Source organism: Ursus arctos, unplaced genomic scaffold (genome assembly GCF_023065955.2).
Source record: "Ursus arctos isolate Adak ecotype North America unplaced genomic scaffold, UrsArc2.0 scaffold_25, whole genome shotgun sequence".
Taxonomy (NCBI): domain Eukaryota; kingdom Metazoa; phylum Chordata; class Mammalia; order Carnivora; family Ursidae; genus Ursus; species Ursus arctos.
This window is the reverse complement of record NW_026622930.1, coordinates 9,743,479-9,754,750: the sequence shown is the minus strand read 5'-3', so window position 1 is coordinate 9,754,750 and position 11,272 is coordinate 9,743,479. Positions and strand designations below refer to the sequence as shown.

Below are 11,272 nucleotides of genomic sequence, written 5' to 3'. Positions count from 1 at the left end.
TATATCTGTGTGTGTATGAAGATTTGCCACACACACACACACACACACACACACTCACATAAAGTGACTTGTAAAAGAAATAACAACAAAATGTTAGCTGGGGGATGAAAGTTGGGGGACTATTTTCCGGTGTCTTTCTGTATATTTTCTGGGTTTTCACATGTTCCTCAATGAATATTTCATAGACAAAAGATAAAAATGAAAAGGAAATGTTGGTTTTTGTTTTATTTTGTTTTGTTTTAAGAAACAAGTTGGGGGGGGGGACGCCTGGGTGGCTCAGTCGTTAAGCGTCTGCCTTCGGCTCAGGGTGTGATTCCGGAGTCCTGGGATCGAGCCCCACGTCAGGCTCCTCTGCTGGGAGCCTGCTTCTTCCTCTCCCACTCCCCCTGCTTGTGTTCCCTCTCTCGCTGGCTCTCTCTATCTCTGTCACATAAATAAATAAAATCTTAAAAAAAAAAAAAAGAAGAAACAAGTTAGGGGCTGTTCCTGTAACTGGATTATTCCACTAAATCTAACAAATTCATGTTACCAGAAATGCTTATTTGGTCATTCCAGTCTAAAAACAGAACACTTGGGTGTCCCTGCCAGCATTTCCCAAGCAAGGGGAGGAGTTGTTCTCACGGGTAAATAGGTGTCCGTGCGCATGAAAATCCAGCACTCCGGGCTGGCGGCGGCTTTGGAATCGGCTGAGGACATCCAGCAGCAAAGGCAGGTAATCTGTGACACTGCCTATCCCGGGAGCCAAGGAACCCATCTTTCTAGGGTAGTTCTAGGCCTTGGCCTGGGGCCTGTGAGGCGGGAGGGGGCCAGGCAAAGGCGTGCCAGAGCCCTGGGGACAGTTCTTGTGCTGGCCCCGAAGGCCATGTCCTCAGAAGACGCGTCTTCCCTCCGGGTCTGAGTTTTCACACCTGCAAAGGGTGGATGGACCAGAAGGACCTCTTTGGCTGTTTCTGCCTCCCACACTTCGGGATTCTGAGTTTAGCCAGCTGTGTACCCCCATACACCGGACCCTCCGGACCACAACTCCCCTGAGGGGCACGAGGCACCCCCCCTTGTCTGGCACAGGGCACAGCTCTCACAGCGAGGTGCAGACGGAACTGGTGTGTGTAGGGGGTCCCTCTGGGCAGAGCACGGGGTCTCCAAGGGGGACTGTTCCATGGCTCCTCTCCCCTCCAGGGCTCCCAGCCAAACAGACAGGCAGGCAGTGTCTGTCCGGCTACTGAAAAGACAGGCTGCTCAGAAGCAGAGCCAGCCTGCCAACTTGCCCAAACAAAGTTGTTTTTCTCCAGAAATAATTCGGAGGGCGGGGGGGTTTAACCCCTCCAAAGAAATGGTTGCATGAGCCCGAGAGTAAACAGACAGTTGAGGCAATGGAGCTGCTGCTGCTCCGGGGCTGGTCCGAAGGGGTTTCCGCTGGCCTATGGATGGAAAGCAGCTCAACTCCCTCCTCTGCCTCCCCTCCCCACTTCCCCTCCCCACCTCTGCTCCCCTCCTCCCCTCCCCACGTCTGAAGCTGACCTTTTCTCTTCTGAACTCCCGGCGTGAGTAGGCAGAGGCTGAAGGTAAATAATCCTGTTTGCTGCGGTCTCTCTCTCTCTGACCTCTCCTGCAACAGCTCCATCCCCTCTCCCCGTGGAATCGCAGCTCTGGCATGCCGGGTGGTTTCAGAGAGCGGGTGGCGTGCGGGACGACATGCTTCTCTGGAACACCCGTTGTGAGCCCGGCACCTTCATGGTTTCTCTCACGTGAGCTACTCAGTGTGTTGTACAGAGATGGCAATTAAGGCTCAGAGAGGTTCAGTCACTTGCTGATCACCACACAGCCATGGCAAGTAGCCCACACGATATCCTAGTCCAGGTCTCCGCGGCTCTGAAGCCCACACTGCTTTCTCCCTACCAGGAGTCGGGAGCCAGGCTAACCAGGAGCCAGGCTCCTCCCGCTGCTCCCCTACTCGCTCGCTGTGGTGACTGTGGCCGAACCCCTTCTCCTCTCTGTGCCCAGTTTCTCCACTGGGGAGAAAGGCCGGGATTACAGTACTCACCTCAAGTGTGATGTAATCGTGTATGTGGGGTGCCTGGGACAGTGCCTGCCCATGGAAAGTCACAAAGCTAACAGAGGCAGCAACTAGAACACAGGTCACACGGGGGGGGGGGGGCAGTGGGAGGCAGTCGGGGCACCATCTGGTCCCCCAACACTTAAAGGAGCTTTGTTTTACAGAGTTGAAGACAGAGGGAATGTCGCCCCTCTTGGCTCTGGGGCTCCTGGTGGCTGGGCTCTGCCCCACTGTCCACTGTGTCCCGGGGAGCGTGCTTGCCCCCCAGAGTGTTGCCCAGGAGGACCTACACAACGAGCCTGTGGACAGCCTCGCGTTGGCCTCCAGCAACACCGACTTCACCCTCAGCCTCTATAAGGAGTTGGCTTCGAAGACCCCCCATAAGAATGTCATCTTCTCCCCGATGAGCGTCTCCATCGCCTTGGCCTTCCTATCCCTGGGGGCCCAAGGCACCACCCTGACGGAGATCCTCGAAGGCCTCAAGTTCAACCTCACAGAGACCCCCGAAGCCGAAATCCACCGGGGTTTCCAGCACCTGCTGCAAACCGTCCGCCGACCCAGCAACGAGCTGCAGCTGAGCGTGGGCAATGCCATGTTCGTGGGCGAGCAGCTGAAGCTGCTGGAGAAGTTCACGGGAGACGCCAGGGCGCTCTACGCCTCTGAGGCCTTCTCCACCAACTTCCAGGACTCCGCGGCCGCCGAGAAGCTCATCAACGACTATGTGAAGAATCGCACCCGGGGGAAAATTGTGGATTTGGTCAAGGACCTTGACCTGGACACAGCCATGGTCCTGGTGAATTACATCTTCCTGAAAGGTGAGTGCCTGGCTTGGGGTTTGGAAGGGAACAGTTATAGTTCTCAGCCTTCAGGGCCATTTTCTGGCCTGGTGTAGCAAACCGTTTTATTGGGGAAACCAGCATAGAACAGGTGCCCTTGGTCTGGGGTGGGGGGAAGGGAGGAGGCATGGCACAGAGGCCCTGCCCTTCTGTAGGCATTGTCTTCTCTTAGGGTATTTTATTCTATTTTTACATTTCTTTGTTATGCTCTGTTAGCCACCATATAATACATCATTAGTTTTTGACGTAGTGTTCAATGATTCATTAGTTGTGTATAACACCCAGTGCTCATCACAATACATGCCCTCCTTAACACCCATTACCGGGCTGCCCCATCCCCCTACCCTCCTCTCCTCTGAAACCCTCCATAGTCTCTCATGGTTCGTCTCCCCCTTTGATTTCCTCCCTCTTCAGTTTTCCCTTCCTTGCCCTAATGTCCTCCGTGCTATTCCTTATGTTCCACATACGGGTGAAACCATATGATAATTTCTTTCTCTGCTTGACTTATTTCACTTCGCATTATCTCCTCCATCCCGTCCATGTCATTGCAAATAGTAGGTATTCATCCTTTCTGATAGCCGAGTAATATTCCATTGTATATATGGACCACATCTTCTTTATCCATTCATCTGTTGAAGGACATCTCGGCTCCTTCCATAGTTTGGCTATTGTGGACATTGCTGCTATAAACACTGGGGTGCAAGTGCCCCTTCGGATCACTACATCTGTATCTTTGGGGTAAATACCTAGTAGTGCAATTGCTGGTTCGTAGGGTAGCTCTATTTTTAACTTTTTGAGGAACCTCCACACTGTTTTCCAGCGTGGCTGTACCCACATTCCCACTAACAGTGTAAGAGGGATCCCCTTTCTCCACATCCTCTCCAACACCTGTTGTTTCCTGTCTTGTTCATTTTTGCCATTCTTTTTTTTTTTTTTTAAAGATTTTATTTATTTATTCGACAGAGATAGAGACAGCCAGTGAGAGAGGGAACACAAGCAGGGGGAGTGGGAGAGGAAGAAGCAGGCTCATAGCGGAGGAGCCTGATGTGGGGCTCGATCCCACAACGCCAGGATCACGCCCTGAGCCGAAGGCAGACGCTTAACCGCTGTGCCACCCAGGCGCCCCTGCCATTCTTTTTTTTATAATAATTTTTTATTATGTTATGTTAGTCACCATACAGTACATCCCTAGTTTTTGATATAAAGTTCCATGATTCATTACTTGCGTATAACACCCAGTGCACCATGTAATACGTGCCCTCCTTAATACTCATCATTCTAACTGGTGTAAGGTGGTATCTCAATGGGGTTTGGATTTGAATTTCCCTGATGCCAAGTGATGTTGGACATTTTTTCATGTGTCTGTTGGCCGTTTGTATGTCTTCTTTGGAGAAGTATCTGTTCATGTCTTCTGCCCATTTTTTGACTTGATTATTCATTTTTGGGGGGTTAAATTGGACAAGTTCTTTATAGACCTTGGAGACCAGCCCTCTATCTGCACTGTTGTTTGCGAATATCTTCTCCCATTCCGTGGGCTACCACTCAGCCTTAGCGTTTTCCAAATGACGCTTCGCCACTGTGGGAAGTCACTGCAGAGGGGCCCAGCGGCACTTTGTCTGAGTTTGAGTCCTACTCTGCCTGGCTCCCAGGAGGAAGGAGCCGTGCCTTCAAATCGCTCCGGGGTGGGCGGCAACTTCAGCTTCCTCCCTGAAGAGACATTTGTGGGCAGGCACGGGAAGCCCTCTGCCTGGGCACAGCCGGGCCATTCTGACCTGGGCTCTGTCCTGGCCAGGAACTCAGCCTCTGGCAGGGGGGGGGGTCCCCATCTACATGGGAAGACAGTGTTTAAGGAGACTGGCCATCCCAGGATTCTGCAACAGTGCCCCCTCTCATCTTGGGGGTGGTACCAGCACGGTCACCATCTGGGGAAGCTCCTTGGGGGAGGGCACAATCCAGGTTCCAGCTGGTCCGGTGCCCGATCCCATGGGTGGGAACTCGACAAACACAAACCTCCCCAGCCCATAGGTTCCTAAGAGGCAGAGCGCGAATAGATAGAGTCAGCCTTGTGGGGCCCCAGTCCTCACGGGCACAAAAAAGAGACAGAGACCCAGAGAGGCATGATGGAGTCAGGGGGTGACTGGAAGCTGGGTGGACACACAGAAAGCCTGCACGAGAGGTTCTGGCTGAGTCCTGGGCAAATCCTCCCCGGCCTGTGTTGCCGTATACAAATGAGGACCCCAAACCAGATTTCTGTGTAAAACTAATCCCGGCCCCATATGCTCGTTGTTCTTTGTGTCTCCTGATTTTCTACCATCCTGCCTGTTCTAGGATTTTCTCCCCCAAATTCTCCTCCCCAGGGACACACCAGCCGGCTGGGCTTTCCCCTCCTCTCCTGCCTCCAACAGTGGAATGTGGATTGGGGGATTTGGGGGGGTGTCTGCACATTTCCCAGCAAGCCCCTAGTCTTTAGTCTCCCCAGGAGCTCCCCACAACCCCCGCCCCACTAAGGGCTCCAGTCCTCCTGGGGATGGAGCCCTATGCCCCCTCCTCGGTCGACCTCTGCCCCACCCTCAGTTTCCCAATTTGCCCCTTGTTTCGGCCTGTTTGACGAGACTGTGGGCACGTGTGTACACGGTAATGTCAGTGACTAACAATGAGTTACTAGCATTGTCCCTTTCAGGGGGTCAGGGATTCTGAATTCCTCCCCCTGCTGCCACGTCCCACAGTGCTCCTGGGCCCCTCTCCCGTCTCTCTCTGACCCCCACCTCTCTCTTGCACCCACTATTCCCAAACTCCTGTCAGTCTCTCTCTTATCACAGTTAACCAGGTCTTTGTCTCATGGCCACGTTGCAACCAGACCTGTGGGGCTCACCACCGTCCCCAGCGGTCTACCCACTTGCCAACATGTTCCTGCAGACCAAGGCGGGGCCGGTGGCGGGGCTGGGGGCCGGCCGAGTGTCTCCATCACCAGGGAACCCGGGCAGAGAAGGGATAGAGGCAGGGCAGCCCTTGTGTTCACAGAGTTCTCTGACCTTCAGCCAAATGGAAGACGCCCTTTGACCCCCGAGATACTTTCAAGTCCAAGTTCTACGTGAGCAAGAGGAGGTGGGTGAAGGTGCCCATGATGAGCCTGGAGGACGTGCGGGTGCCTTACTTCCGAGACGAGGCACTGGCCTGCACGGTGGTGGAGCTCCCGTATACCAGTAACGACAGCGCGCTCTTCATCCTCCCCGATGAGGGCAGAATGGAGGCAGTAGAGGCCATGCTGCTCCCGGAGACCCTGAGGAGGTGGACAGACTCACTGCAGATGAGGTGATGACCCCGGGACGCGGCCAGCCCTCCTTCCTTCCTCCGCAGCCACTCTTGCTCCCCTCCACCCCCAGACTCCCCGCGCCCCCAGCACCCAGGGCCTGCCTGATGTCTGGGGCTGAGGCTGCCGTGCTGGGGAAGCCATCCCAGCCCAGGTGGAGCTTGGGATTACCCTGCCCTCAGCTGCCTGCGTGGCTTTGGGCCTGAAAGTGTTTGCTCTATGAGACTCAATGACCTTGAACGGGACAGGGGTGGAAGCTGTCTCCGACGCTAACATGCTTAGACCCCGGGGACTCCTCACCACAACCCAGCTCTCGTGCCTGTCCTCTTCTTAGCAGAGGGGACAGAAGGGATTGCGATCAGCTAAAGGCCAAAGCCAGACAGACTCCGAGCACCAGCTTTCCGCTGGCTGTTCACATTCATTCATTCATGGGTTCATCCATTTGGCCCAGGTCACGTAGGTTAATGGAGCCCCCAGCAGGTGCCAGGCAATGATTTAGACCCTGAGGCCATGTCCGCAAGTAAAACATCAATCTCCTGCTGTCGTGGAGCTTGCTTTGTAATTGGAAAATGAGAATATAGATAAATATAACAAATAGGTGAATTATTTAGAATGCTGGACGTGAAGAAATGAGGGTGTGGGGGTGGATGATACAGTGGGGTAAAATAATTTGGAAAACCGGACGGACTAGGAGGTAGGTAGTGGTTTTAAACAGGATCGCCGTTAGGTGATATTTGAGCATTGACATGATAGAGGTGAGGGGCTGAACCCTGTGGATAGGTTGGGGAAAAGCATTCCTGGCAGAGGGAACAGCCAGTGCAAAGCCTCCATGCAAAGCCTGGTGTGTTTGAGGATTAATGAGGCGAGAGAGGCCGGAGCAGAGTGAGAGTCAGGAGAAGTCAGGGGCCCCTGCGGGATGGCTCAGGTTGAGGGAGGCCATGCAGACCCCTGGAAAACCTTACCTCTTCCTCCTCTAAGTGAAATGGGCAGTCATCTCAAGGTCTTGGGCCAAAGAGTGAATGATCTGAGTATTGTTTTAAAAAGATCACCCAGGAGGCTGAGTGGAGAATAGACCACAGAGGTCAAGCATGGACGCAGGAAGAGCAGCTAGGAGCCCAGGGCAGCGATCCAGGAGAGACATGTGAGAAGTGGCCAAGTTTCAGATAAACCTGAGGGTAGAGACAGGCTAGATACGGAATTCAGAAGACTGTTGTCAAGGGGGACAAGCAAGGCAGAGTGCGTTCTGGGCCCAGTCCTTGAGGATGGGGACGCTGGGAAGCAGTTCTAGCTGTCACCTGGCCGGGGCTTGATGAGTAGTTGTGAATGGACAGAATATTCATCACATACCTCTGATTTACAAACCACTGAGGAAATCTGCCTCAACACATGGTGTTAAGTTGTTGAGTGAATGGATGAAGAGGTGAATGAATGAATGAATATGGAGAGAAACAGACATCTTCCCTGCTCATGGGACTCAGGGTTTATTGGGAGACACAGCCCCCTGTAGCTCGCAAGTGTAAAACCAGGCAGACCGTGACAAGAGTCTTGGGGATATCAACAGAGAGAGGGGAGCTTGCAGGTGGAGTATCCACTCTTGCTCCAAGAACTCACCACCAGCTCTGCTCAAAGGCAGAAGCCCCTGCTCTCAAGGAGCTCACCAGACAGCCAAGATGGGGACCTTCACTTGCATGTTTCAGGATCCCCAAGGCTCTTCGAATGCAGTCCCTTCAGCCCCTGCCAGGTCCCCAACACTAAGCCTTCCCTCCACTCTGTGGAGCATCCGCTCTTTCTTCTTGCCTTCCTGCAACTTCATCTCCCTGCCTTCTGCTCTCCTCTTCACCCAGCCAGCTCCTTCCCCTCCTTCAGGACTCAGGCTTGATGCCGCCTCCTTCAGGAAGCCTTCCTGGTGCCTGTGGAGCATGCTGTGGAATTCCCTATTGGAGAGAGCCTGTTTCTTGCTGCACTGCAAGCTTGCAAGGCAGGGGCAGGGCAGGCGCTGGCTCATGTGGGCGCTTGCCGATGTGAATGGATAATTAATGAATTAAGAAGAGTCAGGGGCGCCTGGGTGGCTCAGTTGTTAAGCGTCTGCCTTCGGCTCAGGGCGTGATCCCGGCGTTCTGGGATCGAGCCCCGCATCAGGCTCCACCACTGGGAGCCTGCTTCTTCCTCTCCCACTCCCCCTGCTTGTGTTCCCTCTCTTGCTGGCTGTCTCTCTCTGTGTCAAATAAATAAATAAAATCTTTAAAAAAAAAAGAAGAAGAAGAAGAGGCAGCACAAGGTTAAGAAACTGAGGAAATGAGTACTTCTTTCCCGCAGGAGGGGTGTGGTTAGAAAGGAAACCAGGGAAGACCAAGCCATGAGGTGGAAGAAGGTGAGCCTTGAGTCAAAGCAGGTGTTCAAATTCATGTTTCTCCTTTTCTAGGAGGATAGACAACCTCTACCTGCCAAAGTTTTCCATCTCCAGCAGCTATAATCTGGAAGATGTACTTCCCCAGCTGGGCATGAGGGAAGTCTTCACCAACGAGGCTGACCTGTCGGGAGTCACAGGGGAGAAGAACCTGAGTGTTTCCCAGGTGAGTGTTCGAACTTTCGATCATTCGTCCTCTGTGTCTGAGCTTGAATGGTAAAGGCCAGGCAGACATTTGGGCGACCTTGAGTTTGCATGAATAACTGCATCTCTCCTGGCCCTGTCCCCCTCGTGGGTCCGTCCCAAGCCCAGGAGAGCTGGGTGGAGAGCATGTTAGAAGCTGGTCCCCACCTCCCCTTCAATATCCTGTGACATAGAAGCCACTCGTGGGGAAGAGCCTGGGGAGGAATCAGGGATGGGCCCCATTCCATCCCCGCTCCACCTCTTACTGCCTACAGCAGCAAATACTTAGAGTGCTGGACCCCTCGGTTTTTCTGTAAAATTCTTGGCCAGTGTGCAGTGCCTGGCAGAGTAGGGGAGGGCCACTGGGTCGTAACAGCCGTCGGGCAGGTGTGATGGGTGTGAAAGAAGCCAACAGGGCCCCTTGCGCTGTGCTCCTAGAAACAAGGTCCTCGGAAGGAGGCAGGGTATCTGAGCAGCACTCCACCCTCCTCGGCGCCCCACCTTCCAAAGGGCGTGGTCATGGAGGGAGGTGTGCAGAGGGGCCTGTGGGGTCCAGGGATGTGAAGCCACATCTGCGCAAAGTAGCCAAGGGCCCCGAGGATACTGCAGATGGGGCAGGAGCTCGGCTGAGAGCAGGGAGGCCCTTCAAGTCCGCGGAGGCGTCGGCAGCGGCTGCTTAAGGTGGAGAGGCTAAAAGAAAGTCGCTTGCAAGACAAATACCGGGTGTGGCCCCTGCCCCTCCCCCACAATAGCAAGTGTTTGGGGGAGCAGCACAGTCTCTGAACTCAGCCAGAGAAGCATCCGGATCAGAATGCCCCTCCCCTTTATCACCACGATCCTGGGCAGATCTCTCACAACCTCGGAGCCTCAGTTTGTCTCTCCGTGCATTGGAACCAGGCAGGACCACGGACAGGGCCATCGGGAGGAACTAGCAAACGGATCAGTGACAGGACAGGGTCGAGGCTGCATGAATGTTAGTCCCCTTGGGGCTCTCAGGGGGACCGCTCACCCCTCGCCCACCCAACCTATGGTGGGTAACGTTCTTGTGTTCCCACAGGTGGTCCACAAGACCCTGCTCGATGTGGCCGAGGAGGGCACAGAAGCCGCAGCCGCCACGGGAAGTAAAATTATGTACTTGTCCGGAAAAATCGGCCCACTGCTCACTGTACGCTTCAACAGACCCTTTCTGCTATCCATACGCCACAAAGATACCAAGAGCATCCTCTTCTGGGGCAAAGTCACCAACCCGCATCACGCCTAGGGCTCCCCCCTCTTTCTAAGGTGCTGGGTCTCTGGATGCAGCCTGGACTCTTTGCACCAAAGAGCCAGAGGCCAGGCCCTGCCTGGCTCATCCCTTAGAAGGTGACAATGACTCTGCCTTGTGGCTTCCACCTGCACTGGGAGCCTGGGGACTTTTGATCAGAGTCTCTGTGACCTCCAGACAGTAATAAACTCTCTTTCTCAGACTGGACACTTTCTTTGTGCCTTTCTACCCCGATCTGCCTGACTCCATGCCCCTGTAGCTGCCTGTGCCCGCAGCCCAAGCCCCAGGACCTCCCCCTGGGCTCAGTCTCACGCAGGATCGGGGCGCCTCTACCCTCAGCTGCAGCGGCCTGGCCAGAGCCAGGCTTTGTGCTTGTAGCCAAGCCCACCCCGGGCCTCAGGCCCGAGAGGGGAGAGGAGCCAGCTGCCTGATTCCTTCTTCTCTGGGCTCCCTTGTCCCCAGTTCCAATCTCGCCCTTTCCCTCGCCGGGGCCCAGGATGTGTCCACGCGCTGACCCCCGACACTGACCCCATCTGGCACTGCCCCTGGACCCCTCGCTCCTGGGCCTTCTCTCTTCCAGGATCCCTCCTTTTATCCCCCCCCCCACACACACCCCCAATCAGGGGAGAGTAGCTACTTTGTAGGTTCCTGGCCAGAGCTCATCACCCGCCTCACCAATTCTGAGTGCTCCCCAACAGATGAACCCCTCAGCAGCCAGAATGGAGGGTGGGAGGGAGTAAGCAATACAGGGACAACTGCAGTTAAAGCCGTCCACACGGTCCTTCCGCCGCTGGTGTTATCGGGATGACAAACTACAGCTAACGAGCCAGATCTTTCTGCCGGGAATCTGCTAAGACCGCCGCCTAGATAACCCATCTAGTCCTTGTGACGACCCTATGGGATCGATGCTGTTCTGAGTCCCATTCTATAGATGGGGACAGTGAGGAACAGAGAGGCTCAGTAACGTTCCCCAAGGCCGCACAGCTAGGAATTATCGCCAGCAGAGTGTTATCCCAACCTGCTCGATGTCAGAGGACTGCTCTAAACCACAAAGAGATTCTGCCCTTGAAGATTCTCACAGCGATGACCCTCGCATCAAATCTGATGATGAAACTAGGCTCTGGAAGCTGAGAGCGGGGAAGTCAGAGAAGGCTTCCTGGAGGAGGTGACTTCTGTGCTATCATCAGAGGAAGAGTAGAAGGTGGTGGAATGAACAGAG

The 11,272-nt window shown here is 54.4% G+C and overlaps 1 protein-coding gene across 2 annotated transcripts; it reads left to right on the top strand.

Moving 5' to 3' along the window:
- The first annotated feature begins 591 nt into the window (after positions 1 to 591).
- SERPINA3 (serpin family A member 3) lies at positions 592 to 10,260 on the top strand. Of its 2 annotated transcripts, none has more exons than XM_026515369.4 (5): positions 592 to 712; positions 2,218 to 2,868; positions 5,928 to 6,201; positions 8,622 to 8,772; positions 9,847 to 10,260. In XM_026515369.4, the coding sequence occupies exons 2-5, from the start codon at positions 2,235 to 2,237 to the stop codon at positions 10,048 to 10,050; spliced, it is 1,263 nt and encodes a 420-aa protein (XP_026371154.1). In that variant the 5' UTR covers positions 592 to 712; positions 2,218 to 2,234; the 3' UTR covers positions 10,051 to 10,260. The 2 variants fall into 2 exon arrangements, with proteins under 2 accessions (XP_026371154.1, XP_044245947.1); XM_044390012.3 differs by having other exon boundaries at positions 606 to 708.
- The last annotated feature ends 1,012 nt before the right edge of the window (positions 10,261 to 11,272 follow it).

Coding starts and splice junctions, on each gene's coding strand:
- SERPINA3 (XM_026515369.4), top strand. CDS start 2,235: ATGTCGCCCCTCTTGGCTCTGGGGCTCCTGGTGGCTGGGCTCTGCCCC. Junction 2,869..5,927: donor GAATTACATCTTCCTGAAAG/GTGAGTGCCTGG, acceptor TCTGACCTTCAG/CCAAATGGAAGACGCCCTTT. Junction 6,202..8,621: donor ACAGACTCACTGCAGATGAG/GTGATGACCCCG, acceptor CTCCTTTTCTAG/GAGGATAGACAACCTCTACC.